The 21,953-nt window shown below is 50.6% G+C and overlaps 1 protein-coding gene across 6 annotated transcripts in view; it reads right to left on the minus strand.

The window, feature by feature from the left end:
- Brpf3 (bromodomain and PHD finger containing 3) overlaps positions 1-20,328 on the minus strand; it is a 39,120-nt gene extending 18,792 nt beyond the window's left edge. For 2 of the 6 annotated variants that reach the window (XR_607510.3, XM_008840082.3), the window contains exons 1-7: positions 20,104-20,326; positions 12,997-14,467; positions 9,887-10,043; positions 6,779-6,910; positions 4,038-4,166; positions 3,440-3,752; positions 2,483-2,788 (exon numbers count right to left, since the gene is read on the minus strand). Coding sequence is in view for 5 of the 6 variants with exons in the window: in XM_008840082.3 (XP_008838304.1) it covers positions 2,483-2,788; positions 3,440-3,752; positions 4,038-4,166; positions 6,779-6,910; positions 9,887-10,043; positions 12,997-14,441 (2,482 nt within the window). In the remaining variant the exon portion in view is untranslated. Of the gene's footprint in view, positions 1-2,482; positions 2,789-3,439; positions 3,753-4,037; positions 4,167-6,778; positions 6,911-9,886; positions 10,044-12,996; positions 14,468-14,701; positions 14,736-19,665; positions 19,700-20,103 lie in introns of those variants that run through there. The other 4 variants (XM_029566912.1, XM_008840078.2, XM_008840081.3 and 1 more) reach the window with 4 other exon arrangements.
- Positions 20,329-21,953: the final 1,625 nt, after the last annotated feature.

Consider the following 21,953-nt stretch of genomic DNA (forward strand, 5'->3'; position numbering starts at 1 on the left):
GCAGATGGTGATTACCACAACTGGCTTACATGCAGAATAAGAGGCTGCAGACTGCTTATCCCAGAATAGGACACACCTTTACAAACTTCTGCCTCCCAAGGCTCAGGGATTATTGCAGAAGATAGGATGGAAAGACTGTAAGAGCCAGAGGCAGTGATGACCACAGGTAAACAGTTTTCCAGACAGCTGGGCAGTTACTCCTATGAACTCACAGCAATGGTGACAGCATGCACAAGTCCCATGTAAGCTCAAGCTGGACAAAATCCCAGCACAGACGTGGGGAAGAGGGTAAGAAGTTCCAACCGTACCTGAGGAACTACTGGCAACTGATGGCTGCTGGGAGGGGGAGAATCAGTTTCATTTAAGGGTGAGACTCTTGGTAGGTTGACCAGGCTCCAGTGGATGGGACCCACACTGAAGGGCATTTGGGGACACAAATAGAGTACATGAAATTGGGCAATGTGTAGTAAGAGGGGCATAGACAGGGGAGGGGATCAAAATATACTGTATGAAATTTGCAAAAATTCAATTTAAAAAAATCTAATGCCTAGATTACACTCCAGACCAAATGAAGCCAAATCACAAACACAGCATCCTTTAAAAAGCTCACAAGGTGAGTCTAAGAAAGTGTGGATTGCAAATACCACGCTACATCTGAAAGCCATCTGTTTAGTCCATAATTAGGTGACAGTTGCTTGACACTGGAGGCTTACAATTCTCACTGCACTTGTGTTTTCTCATCTGTTATCAATTATGTTTCCTATCACCAAGTGAGAGGAAAGTACAGCAGGAAGAAGCAATGGGGGTAGGTTAAATCAGTGGCGTCAAACATTGTGTGGTCCACTTGAATTAAAAATACTGAGACTCAGGCCAAGCGTGATAGTGCACGCCTTTAATCCCAGCACTCGGGAGGCAGAGGCAGGTGGATCTTTGTGAGTTCAAGGCTAGCCTGGTCTACATAGTGAGTTCCAGGACAGCTGGGGATACAGAGAGACCCTGTCTCAAAAAGACAAAAAAAAAAAAACAACAAAAAAAAACTGAGACTCCCAAGCGAAGCCCAGACCTCCCTATCTGAATCTCAGAATTCATTGTGAAACCCTCTTGGTGATAACTGGTGCACATAACTCTGCTTGCCAGAGCCCGGGCGTGAGATTCAAATGATGTGCTGACTGAGACATGAGAGTTACAAAAAGTCACGACATCACAAAGCCTTCTGATGCTACACGTGGCCTCAGCCATGTCCCCATGCTCTGCAGACCTTAAAAAAAATTTTAGAAAAGGGCCAATCTCTCCAATTTGGGCTGTACCAAACAAGAGATAATTCCCAATGTTTTGGACTACTTGAGTGACAGCCCTTCCCAAGCCTTGGGCTTAGATGTAACGGCCCGTAATGAGGGAGAACAACGGGAGGCAGCTCAGCTTATAAAAGGCTCCTGGATTTTGGAGAATCACTTCCCCAACTCCCTAAGACAGGGTACAGTTTTTTTTTCCAAATATTTTATCATTTTTATTTTATGTGTATGAGTGTATTGGCTGCATGGATGTGAGTACACCCGTGTTGTGCAATGTCTCAGAAGTCAGAAGAGGACTTCAGATTCCCCTGGAACTGGTGTTAAGGACAGTTCATAGCCGCCTTGTGGGTGCTGGGAATCGAATCCAGGTCCTCTGCAAGAGCAGTCAGTGCTCTTAACCGCTGAGCCATCTCTCCAGCCCCAAGACAGGGTACAGTTTTAAAAGCTTTGCCAGGCATTGTGTCACACGCCTTTAATCCCAGCACTTGGGAGGCCAAGGTAGGTGGATCTCTATGAGTTTGAGGCCAGTCTGGTCTACATAGTGAGTTCCAGGCCAGCTGGGGCTACAGGGAGACCCTGTCTCAAAAAGACCAAAAAAAAAAAGCTTTCCAGCTGAGTCTAACAAAATGTGGGCTGCAAATGTCACTTTACACCTGAGAAAGCCACCTGCTTAAATCAATAACGGGGCCTTTTGTGGCCTGAATGCTCTGCCTGGGAGAGGCCTATGGCCTCAGCTGGCTGGGTTAAAACCAGGCATCCAGGCCACAAGCAGGGTCTTCTCTGCCTCCTCCCACACTGCAATCTCACCTGTCCCAGAGCCTCTCCACACGGTGGTAGAGAGTAGACTGACTTAGCTGGAATGTACAATATTGCTACATCAGGTACAAAAGTACTTAACTGGCTAGCTAGCAGCAGCTGTGCTCCAGGACCCTAAACTCCCAAACCTCACAACCCTGCACTACATACTCACATTAGAGGGCCCTGGGTGCCCAGTCTGACAAGTTGTGTTCTCTAATGAGTGTTACATATTTTTATCATCGTCCTGGAAGCGATACAGAAGATGACCCCCCCTCCAAGGGCCAGACCCAAACTTAGAGAAGGGCAGTGCCAAGAGATTGCAGCCTAAAACTTGCCCCTCCGGCTCATCACCCCCACCCGCAGCTCCTTGCATGCCTGTGACTCTTTCTCACCTCTGTCCCCATCATCTTCTGGCTCCTCCTGTTGGGCCTGCTCCAGCACAGCTGCATCCCCCCGAGGTCCTGCTGGAAGGTCCCCATTAGACACTGTCTTGTTCAGTAACAATGGCTGTGCTGGTGGGGGTGGCTGTGCCAGCTTTTGCCGAAGGGCATTGATCTCCCGGCGCAGCAAGCGGACACGACGGGTGCGCGCCCCGCTGGACCGCATGGCGCTCACCAGATCCAGTTTCTCCAGCAGCTCCTTCAGCTGTGCCTCTGGGGACAGATGGGCCCGGTTCTCTGGGATGAGGATGTTGTCCACTGCCAGGAAGAAGGGAGGATAGAGAAGGCTGAAGGGTCTGCCTGGTCCAGGGCAAGAGAAAGGGATCCAAACCTTTTGGAATCAAAATATACCCCTGGAGCGGCCAGGCCCCTGGCTTCTAGCAGTGTCACTGTGGGTATCGGCCTACAACACTGCTACCCGGAAGGGTCAGGTCAGAACTTGGAAAGCATCTGCAGGAAGCAGTTCGCAGTTGCAGCTACCGACTCCGTGCGCCAGGCATGTGGCAGCTTGGCAATCTCCCCACCTCAGGAACTGTCTGGTCGCTGCCATAGGAAAGCACTGAGCAGGGATGATGTGGAGCTCAGGGCATTCAGCAATGTATTCCTCTGACCCCATGTTCCAATGCCACGTGGGGCGGATCCAGGAGACGACTCCTGGTGAGGCCTTCGCTTCACGGACACATGACTACACCAAATTCCCCCTATCCACCACTCACCAAGCACTCAGCACTCAGCGCACTGGTTAAACTTAGAATACTCCAGCTACATGCAGGCATGCCTGAGGGCTCCCACCCACAGTTTTGCTTCTGGAGTCTACACCTCCAAGGCCCACCCTGATGGCTGGCTCTCAGGACCCTGCCCGTGCAGCTCTCTTCCGGGTCCCTCTCCCTACCCGTCCAGGCTTCTCACCGTCCTCCCAGGAGAATCGGTAAAAGTCCTCCAATTTGGGTGATTCGGGCAGGTGGGTGCCCCTCTCGGGGTCATAGCCGATGTTCTCTGCCTGCCGCCGGGCATGCCGCAGGATGGCCCCTCCCAGGTCCCGTAGGCGGACAGCTGCTCGGTGGAAAATTGTGTCTTTAGCATTATACTTCATGCAGTTGGTAACTATAAGGTTAAAGTCCTCCTCAAACTCCTCCAAGGTGTGGTACAGGTGAGACTCCAGCTTCCGCCTCATAGTAGAAAAATCCATTGGCTTGGATATGAATTCCAGGTAATCTGGAACCTAAACATATAAAACCTGTACAATTACAACAACCATTTACTAGCCAAACAGGCGCACCCTTCGCTGGGACTCTTGGCCTCCCACTTTCTGGTCTGGCCATGTCAGGCTCACTCAGAGCCTCTGGGCCTGGCCCACCCTGACCTCCTGCTGACCCCTCACGATGGGAAGTCTACTAGCCTGCCAGACAGTCCACGCTCAGTTTTGAACGTCCTGGGGCCCAGCCCCTTCCTCAGCCTATCCAGAGGCTATTCCAGTTCAGGACAGGCTGCTGAGAGGGGGACTTGCCTCACTTAGGCTGACAGGTTCGGCAAAAATGTGTGCAGGGTCCTTCTCCTGGAGCAGGTCCAGTGTGGTCCTCAGCAACACATTGAATGGCATCAGCTCCAGCTCCATGGTGGCCTGCTGGACCTTGACCTGTAAGGTAAGTAGGAGTGATGAGAACATCCCCAAGGAGGCCCTGAAACTTTGTAACCAGCTAAGGACAGGCACATGTAACAAACTTTCACAAGGTATTAAGCTGCCCTGTGCAAGGAGCTATCATCCAACCCTTAGCACAGAAACAACAGCAGCAACATTGTTGTGGTTTGAATGTCCCCCAAAAGGCCATTTGTGGGAATCTTAGTTCCCAGTGTGGGAGGGTAAGGTGGTAGGCCTAACAGGAGGTGTGGACGTCACATGGGCTCCCTGCCTAGGGATGGATTAAGGGAGGGGTGGTGCAGGCAGGGAGTTTGCTCAGGAGTCATGAAGGAGCCACTGTGGAGGCAAGCTCTCCCACAAGTGTTCTCTCAGCCCTCTGCTTCTCCAAGAATGCAGCATAGGAGTCCTCACCAGTCTGTCTCAGCCCAGGACGCTAGGCCAAATCCGCTTTTCCTTGCAAATTACCCAGTCCTTGATACTCTAGTGCAGCAGCAGACTAGAACAAACAACTATTTTGTGAATGTGTCCTATGCATCAAGCAGCACCCCAAAGCCTACAGGAGTGATAATGGTCATCGACTGTAATAATTAGCACTTTTACAATCCATGCCAGGTACCAGGTAATGGCACAAGCATTTTTTAAGATTTTTTTTTTTTTAATTCTATTATTTTATTTTTTTGTTTTTTGGAGACAGGATCTCCTTGTAGCCCCAGCTGGCCTGGAACTGTGAAAAGCAGGCTGACCTCAATTTCAGAGATCCACCTGCCTCTGCCTCTGCTTCTCGAGGGCTGAGATTAAAGGCGTGCACCACTATGCCTGGCCTGAGATTAATTTTTTTTAATTTTATTATTTTATGCGTATGTGTGTATTGCCTACATGTAGGTAAGTGCACCTGTGTCGTGCAATGCCCGCAGAGGTCAGAAGAGACCGTCGGATCCCCTGGGACTGGAGTTACAGACAGTTGTCAGCTGCCATGTGGGTGCTGGGATTCAAACTCGGGTCTTCTGCAAGAACAACCAGCGTTCTTAACTACTGAGCCATCTCTCCAGCCCCGATTTAATTTTTAATATGCGCATGTGTGTTTCTAAGTGTGGGTATATATACAAGGTGCTGGCCTAAGTAATATAGATGAACCCAAGTCTTAGTCCAAATGCACTGACATCAAATGGGTGCACATACACCGATCTCATAAGCACTTAGAGCCATCTGTGTGGGCCCAAGGTGACCAGGGCTTCCCGGTTCAACTCTCAAGCCACACCCTCATGTTGACAGTGCTGCAGTTATTACAAGTGTTGTTTTGACTCTGTGCCCTAATGTGAACCACCTGGAAGCAGAGGGCGCCTGAGAAGTTCTTGCCTCGTGGACATACCAACATAAACAGGAGCCAGGGCCACCTCTGCTCACTCTTCTGAACCAGGGCAGGAGAAACCAAGCTGGAGCTCAAGCCTGGACAGGAATTAGTTTGAACCTGAGGAGATGGTCTTAAGATGCCCTCCTGCTAAATAAAGTAAGAGCTGTTGGGGGCCAGAAGTGGGAACTCAGGCTTCTGACCTCCCAGGAGGGCTTGTGCTTGAACTGAACTCGAAAAAGAAAGGAACAGTTTTAACCCAAGCCTGGAAAGAAAGCAACAGCTGCTATTCTTGGACTAGAGAGAGTAGTTTGTCACCCATCCGATTAATAATATTTGCTCTCTGGCATGTGTAGAGCGATACAGTAGACACCCAGCACGGCAAAGAGCATCGACACCAGCAACAGCATCAGCAATTCTGCTGCTCTTACTGTGCGCCTGGCAGGCACTCCATCGGATGTTCATCAACCTTTATATAATGGAGGCTCTGCCATACCTCTATACTGGGGGGAGGAAATGGGGGTATTAAGAGATTAAGCAAGCCGGGCCTTGTGTCACACGCCTTTAATCCTAGCACTTGGGAGGCAAAGGCAAGTGGATCTCTATGAGTTCGAGGCCAGCCTGGTGAGTTCCAAGCCAGCTAGGGCTACAGGGAGACCCTGTTTCAAAAAGACCAAAAACAAAACAAAAAAGAGATTAAGCACTTTGCTTAATGCTACGAAAGTAGAAAACAACAGCTAGGACTTAAATAAACCCAGACTGGTGGCAACACACCTCATGCTCCCAAACCACTGTGCTACACCACCGATTCTGACATTCTCTGTGGTCTGGGGCTTAGAATGTTCTTGAATTGAACCTGGTTCTTGAATTGAACCTGGAAATTTTAAGTTATTCCAAGTTCATAAACATTTAAAGGGCTAAGAATGCTCAGGTCGGAGGTTCTCAGCTTACAGTGTTATTAGAACAGCTCAAGCAGCTTTCCAAGCATTCAGGAAGGGTCTCCCTCGAGAATCTCCTGTGTCAGAAACTCTGGATATGGGCTCAGTCGTACATTACTGGGCTTATGCTCAAGTCCACATGAACCACAAAACGCAGAAGACACCACCAGCGCTCCACCCAGCACGGAGCAGGCAGACCTCGGAGCCCACAGAGGTAAGCAGGAGAGGGAAAAGCAAAGCGGGCACCAGGCTGTGTCCAAGTCTCCGAACGTCACACGGGAAGGAGAGACCCTGCTGAGACCCTGGTTGGGAGTCTGTCTCACCTGTTCCCTCTTGAGCTTCTCCCTCTTCCGAATGAGCTCGATCAGCAGCCGGGCGCGCTCCAGGTCATGCCGCAGCTTCTGCCAGTACTTTAGCTCCTCCTTCACCGCGCTGGTCTTCTCATCCTGCTCCCGCTGCAGGGGGCAGAGCAACAGGCGCTGGGGCCGCCACCCTGCCCCACCCCTGGTGGGCCTCTGAGAGCACCAGCACACAGGAAGCCACCCCATCCACGGAGGCTGAGAGCCCGCCCCCATCGCCTTTCTCCTCTGCTTCTTGACATCATCCTAGCATGAGAATCGTGGGGCGGCTTCTCCCGCCCCTGCCCAGAGCTCAGCCACGGGGGCCGCAGAGCTGGAGAGAACTTCAGGAGAAAGCTAGTAAGGCACCCGAGGGGGAGACAGACTCTTGCCCTAGAGCTCTCACTTGGCTAGAAAACTTATTAGTTTATGGACTGAAGTCACTTTGGTAAAACAGCAGAAAAGAGTCTTCTCCTGGAATAGGTTTCTGTTGTTGGGGAAGGGAGGAAACTCAGTATTTGAAATATAAGCGCATCAGCATAAAGAAGAGAAGCTGGTGGTATAAACGGAATCCAAAATGCCGAGAGGAGGGGCAGGACACGGCTCGGCAGTTAAGAACGAGCACTTCTCTTACAGAGGACCCAACTGAGTTGGGTTCCGCAGTAACCGACTGTGGCTCCAGCTCCAGGGGATCGGACACCTTCTGGCCTCCTAGGGCACCTGCACACACCCCACACAGACACACATGCATACACATAATTAAAAAGAAAAATCTTTTCTAAAAATGCTGAGAGGGTACAAAATGGATGGTCGGGAGGTTAGACTTAGGAGGGTGTCTCCGGAGTGCTTCGGGTACAATGGTAGACATGTACGAGGGAACAGTGAGAAAGGCCTCTTCTGGACACCACAGGAGAGGGGCGGAACATGGAGGCAGAATTAGTGATTCTTTGCTTAGTGAGCAAACGGGCTGGCCAAGGTGAAGCTGGAGAGCCAAAAATGGTGAGGATCCAGGAGCCAGCAGGACCCTTACTGCAGATGTCAGCCTGGGGATGGAGCTCAGTGGTACACTGCTGGCTTTGCACCCCAGAAGCCCCAGGGTGGGGGGGGGAGAAGGAGGGAGGGAAGGAAGGAGAGGAGGGAAAGAAAAAGTTAGAAATAAAAAAAAAGAGGGAAGGGAGGAAAGAAAAGGAGTTTGAAAAAGAGGAAGGAAGGCTGGCCCAGCAAGAGTCTGAACTTGGGCTGCCTGGAGCAGGAGGCGTTCCTGAAGAGTGACAGAATGGAAATGTCATGTAAATCAGACACTACCAGTCACAGACCAAAGAAAAGGCTGGAGAGCACCGAGAGAGGTACTGCCAGGTTAGGGGCATGAGTGGGCAGAGGAGTTGGAGAGGAGAAGCAACTTAGGGGAAGAGCCACTGTGACGTGAGTGCCCAGAGTAGAAAGCAACAAGGCGGGGAGCTCGTGACCTGAGCTCCAGGGAGATGAGTTTACTTAGAGGAAGGAAGATAACCAGGACCTGTGCTACAGGTGACAACATCTACATGGAGCATCCCAGGGGGATTAAGGACAGGAAAAATAGCAGTGAGAGCCAGACCTGGACCTTTGGCCACAGTTATCTTCTGGCAAAACGCTGAGCACATTCTCCAAACAACCAACCAGGCTGCAGAGCCCAGGGAATGCTAATGTTAAAGAACGGGAGCTGGAGGGGGCCGAGGACATAGCTCAGTAGTTAACACTGTGGCACAAACACGAGGATCAGAGTTCAGATACCCCAAACCCATGTAAAAAGCTAGGTGCAGTGGTGGCATGTGCCTGGAATCCCAGAGCTGGGGAGGATGCCTGTGGTTTTCTGGCCAGCCAGTCTAACCAAATCAGTGAGTTCCAGATTCAGTGAGTGAGCCTGCATCAGCCGGGCATGGTGGCGCACGCCTTCCATCCCAGCACTTAGGAGGCAGAGGCAGGGGGATCTCTGTGAGTACAAGGCCAGCCTAGTCTACACAGTTGAGTTCTAGACGAGCTAGGGCTACAGGGAGACCCTGACTCAAAAAAAAAAAAGGGACCAAAAAGGTAACTGGTGAGTAAAGGGCCAGCCTAGTCTACACAGTTGATTTTTAGACGAGCAGGGGCTAAAGGGAGCCCCTAACTCAAAAAAAAAAAAGGTGGAAAATGACTGAGGAAAATACCTGACATCGACCTATGTCCTCCACACACATGCAAACATGGCACATGTTGTGTGTATGTGCACACACATGCATACACACACACATGAGAAGTCAGCACAGGGTGCAATGAGAGGGGTGGAAAAGGTTGGAAAGGGTGTCACCGATGTTCGTGGACACAGTGACCAGCGACGTCAAATGTAACCAATGGTCGATGAAGTGAGAGTCTGCTAAGATTTGCCAGGAGGAGGTGGCCAAGTTGTGGGGAGCTTCAGGGAACCAGAAGGTTCAAGAGGAATCAAACACAGGCTTATAACTCAGGATCTTAAATATCAGGCAAACAAATATAAGACAAGACAGAATGCCCAGGGCACCAGTTGGATAAAGGCTGGATGCTTCCTGCAGAGGCAGTGTGGGGAGACTCCAAGACAGACGCAAGGGCAAGGGAGGAGAAAGAACTAAAGAGGAGAAAGACGGAAAGGAAATACGGAGCAGAAAACATTAACCATGCATCCAGCTGCTAATGGCCACCACAGTTGGATAGGCTGTGTATACAAGTAAGGTCACACATTTGTACATTTACTAGGACAGTTTTTGGAGGCAGCGGCACAGTATCTTGAGCAAAGGGCATCTTTTCCCAATTCACACGATGGAGTCACCCTTGCTCACATTCAGCCCACCTCTTCTCAGCTGTCACATCAAGATTCTGCCTACAGACTCAGGGAGCTGGGCTGGCTCTTCACTGGGCCCTGGAGTAGAGTTTGCCCCTAGTCAAATCTCTCCCTTCAGAAAGGGCTGTGAGGTCTGCAGCTCTCTGTAGTGTTAGGAGACTGTTCCTGGGACAGGCAAAGGCTCAGGGAGGAGTGCAGGCCTTCCTCGACCCTCGTCCCTTCTCCCTCCCTCCCTCCAAGCCTCCAGTCATCACTGTACCCACCTGCTCAGCGTTTCTCTGGGACTGGAAGTGGGAGTGCAGGCGCCTGATGAGGGGGACACCATTCCGTGCCTGCCGTTTCAACAGCCAGTAGTTGTGTAGCCGCTGCATGAACTGGTTTTTCCTCTGAAAGGAGAGACCACTACAGATCTTGTTCAACCTTGAGTAGAGGTACAGGGAAGCGAGAAACAGGGTCAGTGGGAAGCTCAGATGACATATAGCTTAGGCATCCTATCCAGATCCCAGTTTATTTCTGGACCTTAGAGAGGAAGACGGAATAAAGTGACCAAATGCCTCACCTCAGAAGAGAGCTGAGAAAAGACAGAGTTAAGCAGCTTGGGAGCGAGAGGTGTTTCACTTGCTTCTCTGTCTTGTCCTGCCGTCCTGATCTTCCACAGGAACCCTCCCCTAGACCCGAATGCCTGCTGTCATGTGCTCCCGCTCCTCTACAACCACGCCCTCCTCTTGATAAAGGCAGCAAAAGAGAACAGGAATTTGAGTAAGCTATGTGTAACGTGGTCGCTATTTCCTGCCATTTGTGGCCAAGGACCCCACCAAACCATGGGGTAGCCCACAACTAAGCTCAAAGGAAGTGTTCCAAATTAATGCCTTCTATATCCAAATGTAACGCCTTAAGAGTTATTTGACTTCTGGGGGTCTGTGTGCATGTGTGTGTGTAAGAGAGAGATGCGCTCTCACTCTACTTGGTACTTGAGATTCCTCTGCCTCAGCCTTCCAAGAAACTGGAACTATAGACATGTACCGCTGTACCCGCCTGACCTCTATCTAGATTTTCAAAAAAACTCTTAGCATCCTACGAATGTCTAAGTTTGAACCAAATATGAAAGGGGGGGGGGTCTAAGTGTGTAAGAGGATAGAAGCTCTAAAATCTTAGCCAGCCAAGGGAAGCAGTAAGATCAGGGTTTTACACTCATAGCACTAGGGGGAAGGAAAAGTAGGAAAGATCTACCAAACATTTCTACCCTGATGCCCACACCATAAGAGCATTATTCCTCCATTACAAGATGGAGAGGCAGCTTAGGAACAGAGGTCCAATAGACTGCCCAAGCTATTAATGCAGCTAAGAAGATGGTGGACGTAGGCGGGGTTTGAATCCACGATCTCCGGACTACTATAGTGTATTTCCAAATCAGTTATCCGCAGGGTAAGCAAGGCTCTGGTGTGTCCGAAGTTCTCTGTTTATCTCCTCATCCCACCCTGCTGAAAGGACACCAAGAAGGTGGGACTCAAGAAAGACGGGCACGTTGGGCAGGACATTGGTCATCTAGGCCTTCATCTCCACAGTCACATCCCTGCCCCAAAGCCAAGCTTACCTGGGCCTCCCCCCAAAGGACAGATCCCCACCAACACCCATGCCAAGCACACCTGCCCACCTGCAGGCAGCCCCCCCTACAACCTCGTGGCCATGGAGGACCCCAATAGCATCTGTGCAGGTAGGGAAAGAACAACACAGCAGCAGCAGCAACGGCCACCATTTATTGAGCGCTTACTATTTGCCAGGCACTGTGCTAAGTGTTTTACTTAGATTACCTCATTTTCCTCAAAATTCTATGTGGTGGGTTCACTCGCAAATAAGCTAAGGCTTAGTGCCATTAAGCAACTTGCCAAAGGGCACACAAATACTAAATGATGCCTTGTTCTTAGCCAGCAAAGCTAGCTCCTGGGAGAGGCATCCAAAACAGACATAACAAACAAGAGGCTAGCCCCAGGGCATAGCCAACCTCAAAATGGGGACTAAGCACAGACCCAGGTCCCTCAGGAAGGAGGTAGCTAAAACAGCTGTGTCTAGAAGACACATTCAGAGTCACTGAACTTCTTCTACACTGGGCCGTGGCCGTCAGTCAGAGCCTCCCCATCATGATCTCATTCTTCTGTCTTCCAGCATGGTAGGTCTGGTTCCCTATCTCCTCGGACAACTCATCTGCTGCCACTTTGCAGCACTCTTCTAGTTCTAACCTTGGCAGGAGACAGCAGACAGCCTGGCTTACAGGCCACAGTCTTTCCACCTGGTCCCAGCCCTTAGCACTGGACATGGCATATAATAAGTGCTCAATAAATATCTCATCAAATGGATAAAGGAGCAAGAACGTTACCTCCCGTGGCTGCGGGGTTCTTCATCTGGGAATGTGGGAGAAGGTGCAAGGACTACATTAGACGAATAATCTCCAAGACTCCTTCCCTCTCTAGCACTGTACACTGTCTAATGAATCACCCAAGAGCACATCTGCTGGAAGATCCTCCCCACTAAGCTCCCATTCCTCCAACAGCTCCAGCTACCTCGCTAACAGTTGAACACAGACACAGTGATCACGATACAGTCAGTGGGAGAGTCCAGTTGGCTTGCTACATAGCTGAACTTTCCCTTAAATTTAAAGCTTCTGAGGAGGAGGAATGCCCCCTCCCATTTCCCTTGTTAAAAGTCCCCATTCTCCCCAGGGCAGAGCTTGGTGGACAGCAGATGTGTTAAACGTAACACACAGCTGGGCGTGGTGGTGCAGGCCTTTGATCCCAGCACTGGGAGGCAGAGGCAAGCGGATCTCTGTGAGTTCAAGGCCGGCCTGGTCTACATAGTGAGTTCCAGGACAGCTAGGGCTACAGGGAGACCCAGTCTCAAAAAGACCAAAAAAAATAATAATAACATAGAAGTTCTCCATTAGGCCTTGCTCTATGTCCCCAGGGGTTTTGGAAACCTGCTTGGAAGCACTTGGGGTTGTCACAAACATCTGGCAACGGGAAGGAAGCGACTGGCATTTATAGAGACCAGAGATGCCAAACGTCTATAAACGTATGCAACAGCTGAACAATAAGAATGATCCTGTCCAAAACGCCATTTAGCGCCACTGTTGAAAAGTACTATACACCCCCTCAGGTTTCTAAGCAACTTACATGTTTTGTGGCATTCTAAGCCAAAAGAAACACATTATTCCTGAGGGTACGATCAAAACCACGAACCAGGCCCAGGTTCCAAAGGGCAAACTTAAATTTGAGAGCAAGGAGGAGATCGGACATCTACCAACCATGTTTGGGAAAGACCTGGCCTAGGGCCAAAACCAAACCAAGAGTCCCTAAAGAGCCCTTTTGAGCAGCCTCACCTGTAAGAGGGGATCTGTGGGACAGTGACCATGGGGACCGCGGCAGAGGGTGTGTCTTGGCCGGCTTCCTCTGGCTCCTTAGAGATCTTTTGCTTCAGACTCGGCTTGTTCTTCCTGGATACCCCTTTGAGGGGGCTGCCTACCCCGCCCTGGCCTTCCTGCTCCTCCTCCTCTGGTTCTTCCTCTTCCTCCTCCTCCCCACCACCCTCCTTCAGTCCATCCTCGTCCCCAGCCTCACTGAGGCTTTTGGGTGAGTGTGCCTTCCTCCTGGCAGGGGCGGCACCCGGCGAATGCACCTCACAGTAGGCAGTCTTGCGCACAGTGAAGATGGTGCCATTGAGGCTGGTCTCTCTCATGGGCTCAATCTTCATGAAGAGGCCAGCCCGCTGCGCGCATGTCACGTGGAAGGCCGTGTAGCAGTTCACTTTGTGGCACTGGATGGCCGCGCCCAGCCCCTTCTGCTTGCAGATGTAGCAGGTTAGTTTCCAGCGGGCAGGTGGGATGTTGTCAATGCCCTCAATCGGCTCCAGGAACACGGTATTAGCGAAGCAAACTTCAGGGATCCAGATGGCACAAACCACGTGGGCCCAGTGACCATCACTGGTCTGTTTGAAGGCCCCGCCCTTATTGGGGCATAGGACACAATCCACAGGTCGAGACGGAGACTGCAGGCAGCAACGGCACAGCCACTGGCCTTCGGGGATGTAGGGAACGCCATAGCATTCCTGGTGGACAGCTAAGTTGCAGATGTCACAGAAGAGAATGACATTACTGTTGTGGCACTCATCGTCCAGACACACACAGCAGAAGGCATCTTCATCGATTAGGGACTGCTGGGCCCCACTGCTGCGACTCTCCAAGTACGACTCCTTCTCCAGCCGGTCCACCAGCAGCTCGAAGGTATCTGCCGACACCGAACCGTGGCCGTCCAATCTCCGCTTCTCGTTCACCATATCCAGCCAGGCAAGGTCCTCCTCATCCATGTCATACTCAACCTCCGCATCCAGCTCTTCAGGAGGCTTCTCAATGTAGCGGTAATAAGCAGCAGGCAATGGGAACGCCTCTAGCTGGCTGCCTGTATCCACCACACGGAAGCTGGGCTGTGGGAGGTGGAAGGTGCCAGATGCATGCTTGGAGCAGGACTCCTTCTTCTTGCCCTTGGATGAGGGTTTCTTGGACTTGGCAGGGAACTGAGGCTGCTCACTGTTTTCTTTGTTACTATTGCATTCGGTGATATCCTGAGCAGTCAGCTCATCCTCTGTGATGATTTTGAGTGGATCATAAATGCTGATCCGATGGAGGCGTCCATCGATGTCCACTTCGACAATCCGCTGGGCCTGGGCATAGGTCAAGGTCTCTCGCGTGGGTGAGCACTTGAGGCTGTAGGGAGATGGGGAACGGCGGCCCTCGGCATTCTGCCGTGACTTTCGACGAGGCTTCCTCATGGCAACCGGGAACCAAGAAGACAATCCTAAGGAGAGAAGACCAGGAAACTGTGAGCCGGACCCTGGTTCCTGCACACACTCATCTTCCATCTGACCAAGTGGACTCTATAGAGAGCTGTTTCCTCTGCCTAAAAAATGTACATCCTGAGGCTTCACCCTTTTCCAGTTTTTTCCAGCACCACTTAGCAGTGAGACTTCTCTGATTACTTTAAAATTGCAAATCCCAGGTGGGGGATTTAGTTCAGGGGTAGAGTGCTTGCCTAGCAAGTGCAAAGCCCTGTGTTCAGTCCTCAGCTGTAGAAAATAAAAAAAAAAAAAAAAAGACGACAAAATAACAAAGATCAAACAACAACAACAAAAGAAAATCCAAGGCAACTAGTATACACAATCTCTGGGGGCTGGAGAGGTGGCTCTGTGGTTAAGAGCACTGGCTGCTCTCACAGAGGAACCAGGATTCAGTTCCCAGAACCTACATGGCAGCTAAGAACTGCCTTTTAACCCCAGTTCTAGGGGGTCCAACACCTGCATCTGGCCTCCGTGGGTATTGCACACACATGATGCACTTACACACATGCAGACAGTACACTCATACACATAAAATAAAAACAACTTTTAAAAAAAATTGCAAATGCGGGGGCAGGAGAGATGGCTCAGCAGTTAAGAGCACTGACTGCTCTTGCAGAGGATCTGGGTTTGATTCCCAGCACTCAACATGGCAGCTACAAACTGTCCTTAACTCCAGTTCCAGGGAATCTGACACCCTCTTCTGACCTCCGCTGCATTGCATGACACAGGTGCACTCACATACATGCAGGAAATACACTCATACACATAAAATAGAAATAATATTTTTTTTAAAAAATCGCAAATCCAGGGCCGGGCGTGGTGGCATACACCTTTAATCCCAGCACTTGGGAGGTAGAGGCAGGCAGATCTCTGTGAGTTCAAGGCCAACCTGGTCTACATAGTGAATTCCAGGACAGCTGGGGCTACAGGGCGACCGTGTCTCAAAAAGACCAAAAAAACCCCAAAATTTGCAAATCCAAGCCAGGCATGGTGGCACACACCTTTAATCCCAGCACTTGGGAGGCAGAGGCAGGAGGATCTCTGTGAGTTCAAGGCCAGCCTGGTCTACACGGTGAGTTCCAGGTCAGCTGGGGCTACAGGGAGACCCTGTCTCAAAAAGATGAAAAAAAGCAAATCCTTCTCAACCAGCAATGGACTTTTCATCCTTTTTTCTATAATATCTACCAAACTGCAGATTTACCTATTTATTAATGTTTATTAAAACATAAACTCCATGGGGGACGGATACAAAGCTCCTTAGTACTCAGTAAGTGCTAAGTAAAATTAAACCCTTTTGCGTTTGTGTGTGGCGTGTGCAATGTGGAAAGGCCAGGTGTTAATATCAGTATCTTCCTCAATCACTCTCCAGCTTATTTTTGAGTCAGGGTCCCTCACTGAACCCAGAGCTCATGGTTTTGGCTAGACTGACTGGCCAATGAGCATCTGAGATCTACCCGTCTCTGCCCCCAACACTAGGATTACAGTCTGTGCCTTTAACATGGATGCTGGGGATCAAACTCAGGTCCTCATGCTTGTACACCAAACATTTTACCCAGAGTCACCTCCCCAACCCTGAAATTAAATACCTGTGATCCCTGTTCTCAAGGAGTTCTGTCCAATGGAAGGGACAGAAAAATAGATCCTTACAACATGACACAAGGTAAGATCTGATAGTCTAATAATTCTAATTCTAACAAGGCTATAGGACAGTTAACTATGGAAAAAGAAGATGGCTAAGGCTTTGGAACAGAAAACAAGAAGGGCATATTGGTACATGCCTGGAGTCCCAGCTACTTGAGACTAGATCAAGACTGCTTGAGCACAGGCGCCCAAGGCCAACCAGCCTGGACACAAAGGCTCAAGGCTAGCCAGCCTGGACACAAAGTGAGACCACGCTTTTAAAAAAAAAAAAAAAAAAAAAAAAAAAAAAAAAAAAAAAAACCCATCCACTTTCAAGGATTAAAGGACAACAGGTCTACAGCCCTCTCCCAACACATGGTTAGAAGGCCTAGCTCTCAGCCCTGTCCAGAGTAAAGACATCTGAAACGCCTATCATATAGGGTCCATTTTCTTTTTAATTTTATAATTATGGGTGTTTTGCCTGCATGCATGTAAGAGCACCCGTGTCATACAACACCCATGGAGGTCAGAAGAGGGCATCAGATCCCCTGGAACTGGACAGTTGCTAGCTGCCATGTGGGTGCTGGGTCGAAACCGGGTCCTCTGTAAGAGCTGCCAGTGTTCTAACCGCTGAACCATCTCTCCAGCTCCACATGTGGTCTCTTAAGGGTATTTCCTACAAAAGGCAGCATTCAAGATAACTGCCTAGCCAGGCTGGCCAGGTCTGGGCATTGCTGAGTGTTGACCGCTCTCAGAACTCAGTAAAAGCAGGCTTCTGGAAGACATGGTGAGGCAAGCTTGTAATTTCAGTGCTCACAAAGCAGAGGCAGGTGCATCTCTATGAGATGGAGCCCAGCCTGGTCTACATAGCAAGTTTCAGGCTAGCTGGGGCTACAGGGAGACCACATCTCAAAAACAAACAGAAAAAAAGAGTCCAGGCTTCTGAGCCTAGTGCTTAACAGGACCCAAAGTAAATTGTTAAAAATCCAGTCAGGGGGCTAGAGAGTAGACTCGGTGCTTAGGAGCCCTTACAGCTCTTCAGAGAACCCAAGTTCAATTCCCAGCACCAATGCCTGCTGTGAGTAGCCGTTAACTCCAAAACTGCACTCACGTGAGTGCGTGCGCACGCAAGCACACACACACACATACACACACAAACTGAGAATTCATAATAAAATAAAAATAATCACATGCACAACTGCCCCCCCCCGCCCCCGATATACAATTAGAAAGTAAAAAAGAAAAAAAGATAACTGTCTGGGTCATTTACAAGCCCAAACCTTGCAAGCTCTGGGAAAGGCTCTAAGAAATGTTTTAAATTTTAAGTAGCCCATCTGGGATCTTCATTGGACTCAAGGACAAGTTCACTGGGGGAGCACCTAGGTGAATTCTCAATGCACCACTACCTCCAAAATCCCTCTCTCTGTTATACATCTAGTCTACCTTTATGGAGTAAAGAGAAAGGCCTATGGTTCTGACATTCTCTGGATTTAGGGGACGGCCAGAGGTTCATAAGGAACAGTGGCAGGCAGTTACCAAAGGCATCCTTACCAGGAAGGCTTTTGAGGATATGGTGCTGATAGCTCAGTGTACTTTTAACAAACTATCAAGACTTTTTCATTATTTCTCCCAACTACCTTGGGAGATGGTATAGACGTTAACATCTCCAATTCTTGGATGAAGAAACAGAAGCTCAGAAGAGCTTTACTCAACCAAGTGTAATTTTCGATAAAGCTACAATTTGAATCCAGACTGGGAGGTAAGCACACAAGAGAGATACCATGATCTGGTGCAAAGAAGTTTGGGAGCAATCTAGGTTCTAATCTTGTCCTGTGTAATCTGGAAAAAGTCTCTTTAATGATGCCTCTGCACTGCATCAATAAAATGACAATATCTATGGTTTTCGTTATTGTCATTTTTAGTTTTTTGAGATAGGGTCTCTCTCTCTGTAGCTCCAGATGGCCTGGAACTGGCTATGTAGAACAGGCTGGCCCCAAACTCAGAGATCCATCTGCCTCTGCCTCCTGAGTTCTGAGATTAATCATGTGCCACCACGCCCAGGTAATAATATCTACTTCTTAAGGATCATCAATAGGTTATCATTAACAACCTTACTGAAAAGGCCTTCCAATCCCAAACCGTGACTTAAATAGACCGGCTGAGGACGGTGCCAAACTAGCACACACCCCTTTTGGAGCCAAAGGAAACACAGTCACCAAGGCAGTTCTGTCTGGCTTCCAGGTGCCCTGGGGCCACTAGACTGTTTACAAATGCAAGATCTGAGGAACCTCCAGGCTAATAGTTTTCGATAAAGCTACAATTTGAATCCAGACTGGGAGGTAAGCACACAAGAGAGATACCATGATCTGGTGCAAAGAAGTTTGGGAGCAATCTAGGTTCTAATCTTGTCCTGTGTAATCTGGAAAAAGTCTCTTTAATGATGCCTCTGCACTGCATCAATAAAATGACAATATCTATGGTTTTCGTTATTGTCATTTTTAGTTTTTTGAGATAGGGTCTCTCTCTCTGTAGCTCCAGATGGCCTGGAACTGGCTATGTAGAACAGGCTGGCCCCAAACTCAGAGATCCATCTGCCTCTGCCTCCTGAGTTCTGAGATTAATCATGTGCCACCACGCCCAGGTAATAATATCTACTTCTTAAGGATCATCAATAGGTTATCATTAACAACCTTACTGAAAAGGCCTTCCAATCCCAAACCGTGACTTAAATAGACCGGCTGAGGACGGTGCCAAACTAGCACACACCCCTTTTGGAGCCAAAGGAAACACAGTCACCAAGGCAGTTCTGTCTGGCTTCCAGGTGCCCTGGGGCCACTAGACTGTTTACAAATGCAAGATCTGAGGAACCTCCAGGCTAATAGACTAAATTACCCACCTCTCCAAAGGCAAGGCGGCCCTAGGGAGACCAGAACACCTACTTCAATATCTTACTTTTTTGGAGACACCCTCTCAAAATGTAGCTCAGGCTGGCCTCCAACTCACAGAGGTCCTCCAACCTCTGCCTGAGTGCTGGGATGAAGCACCCAAACCCCACCTGGCTTCAACACCCATTTTTTTGCAGGGTTAGTCTCTCTGCAATCACCTCCCAGCTTCTACCCCTCAGCACCTCAGGAATCATCTACACCCAGCTCCCAAGTTCCCAAGTCTCCATTAAGTGACTTTCGCTCACAAGGAGCCAACAGTCTAGACCAGTTATTTTTGGCGGGAGTTTCCTCGCGTACACAACTCTTTCCACAACCATGATCCCCCAAAAGACCCAACACAACCTCCCTGAACCCCAACTCGCCCACCTCAACCCATCCCCGGAGAATGAGGACTTTCTCCAAAGAAACGAACACCCCCCCCACACACACACCCCTGCACGCCACACTAGGGAAGACCCTGGACAAGGTTGCTGCCCCTTTAAAGGGGTGCCCCTTCCAGAAGACTCCACACTCACACACACCCGCCGCCGCCCCCACCCCCCGAGAAAGGAGGGGGGTACAGGCCCTCCCCAAAGACCAGAGGGCAAGCGCACCACACACTGACGCGGAGTCCGACCCTCGCAGAGAAAGCGAGCGCCAGCAAACCAACCGAGGCAGAGAGGCGAGCTCCTATTGGCCGCCTGACCTGCCCGTCAAGCGGAGAAACCGGAGAGCCAAGGGAGACGCCGAGGGCGGGCTCTCGTCTAGCCTGACCAATTGTACAGCGTGAGGAGGGCGGGGCTTAGTAGCTGGGCTACCCGGACCGCGGAGAAACAAGATGGCGGGTGCGGGAGGGGGGTCCTCGCTTGGCAGCTCCCCCCCTCACGCCTTCTTCCCCGCCCGCCACCCTAGCTCCAGAGCACGGCTTGCGCGTCGGCCCCGGGGCCCAGCTCGGGACCGCTCTTGTCTTCCCCACCGCCCACCTCCCCATTCGTGCGCAGCCCTCGGTTCTCCACCGCCCCCGCTCGCTCGCTCCCCGCAGCCCCCATTACCTCAGCCGCCGGCCGGACCCCTCGCTCCCGGGCCCCGTGGGTGCGTGCGTGCGGGCCCGGCCACCCGGCAGGTCTACGCGGCGCGGACGGGCGGGCGAGCGCGGCCTCCTCCCGCCTCCGCAGCCTCCGTTGCGCCCCGGCCGCCGCTCCCGGGGGGGAGGAGGGGGAATGGAGCCGCTGCCGCCGCCGCTGCCGCCACGGAGCCCGGCCGAGGGGAGGGAGGGATCAGCCCCCAGGCAGGATCCGCCCCTCGGCCTCCCCCCGCCACCTCCACCCCTTCCCTCGCTCCCTCCCCGGCTCTCCCCCGCGGAAGGCGAAGCGGGAGCGCAAAAGAGCGGGGAAACCGGAGCAGATGCCCCCGCCCGATCCCCGGCGCGGAGCCGCCTGGCCGCCTTGCCGCCGCCACCGGGCCCCGGTCCCCCGCTCGGCCTCACGGTGGCGGTGCGGGGTGGACCCGGCTCTGCGGTCTCGCTTCGCCCCCCTCCCCCGGGCCTGCCCGGGAGCCAGGGGTGCTCGAGACTAGTTGGAAAAGACCGAGGTCCCCCCAACCTGTAATGCACAGGGCCGTGTTCTCCCCACCCCTCGGGGGAGGTGAGCAGGGTTTGGGGGCGGTCTGCAACCTCCCCGAGGTGATGGGACACCCCTCCCTCCTCCGCGCCTCCAAAGGTTAAGCCAGGTGGCCACGGAGGTCCAGAGGATGTATGGTTTGCACAGCTCCCCAGAAAGTCGTCCCGCCCCCTCCCCCCAAGTGGGATAACCGGGGAAAGACCCGCGCCTGCGGTGTGTCTAACAGGTGAGCCTCCAGGCTGCAACAGACCCGACTTTTCCATCTATATTTAAAGAAAGAGTCAACATAAAACTTTGACAGTCTACTTAAGGACGTCTGGTAATTCCGTTTGCCACTCTAGACATGGGAAATAACTTTCTCCTTAAATCTGATTTGGCTAGGAGGCGGTTAATTTAATGCACTAGGCGGCTTTCTAAAAGATGCTTGACAAATAGCAACTCAAGACTTTCCCCTGTACTCAAACTGCCTTTTGTCCTGATAAAATAATAAATTCAAGAATAAAAAGTTCCTTTGCCACCCCCTTTCACCTATAAATTGGAAAGCTTACCTCTCAGGAGTGAAGTCTTAAACACCAATATTTAACTTAAATACCAATTTTGTGCTTATAAAGGAAATATGGATAAGCTGCCATCAAATACGAAGATGAATGACATTTTGAAAGCGTTTCCTCTGCCCGCGCTGGTGATGTAACTTGGTGAGACTTTCACACTTGCTGGCTCGGTTCTGATGATCCAGATCATCGTCTACATGGTTAAGTTGAATAGTGCTGCTTGACATACAAGTTTTCTGCATCCTGAGGAATTTAAATAATAGTTTGGTTAAAGCAAGGAAGCTAGTTTGCATTACACAGGTGTTTTCTGAATAAATGGTAACAGTGCAAAAACAACCAATTTTTAAGGAGGAAAGGGAGTGGCTTGTGGAGCTGAGCAAGGGCAGGACAATGTTTTGAAAGCTGTGGAGATGAAATAGTTATGAATTACTGTCAGTTCTAAAGCTAGTGGGAATAATCATTTGGAGGGAAGGTGTGGAAGAAAAGATTAATTGTGGAAGGGAAAACCCTAGGGGCAAGAGAATATTGCAATTAATTTTAGTTTTTTAAAAGATTGCCGGCCGTGGTGGTGCACGCCTTTAATCCCAGCACTAGGGAAGGAAAGGCAGGCGGATCTCTGTGAGTTCAAGGCCAGCCTGGTCTACATAGTGAGTTCCAAGACAGCTGGGGCTACAAGGAGACCCTGTCTCAAAAAGACCAAAAAAAAAGAAAAATTAGGATGAGGATGACTGA

The sequence above is a fragment of the Nannospalax galili genome, unplaced genomic scaffold, assembly GCF_000622305.1.
Source record: "Nannospalax galili isolate Female #2095 unplaced genomic scaffold, S.galili_v1.0 scaffold538, whole genome shotgun sequence".
In the NCBI taxonomy this organism is placed as follows: Eukaryota; Metazoa; Chordata; class Mammalia; order Rodentia; family Spalacidae; genus Nannospalax; species Nannospalax galili.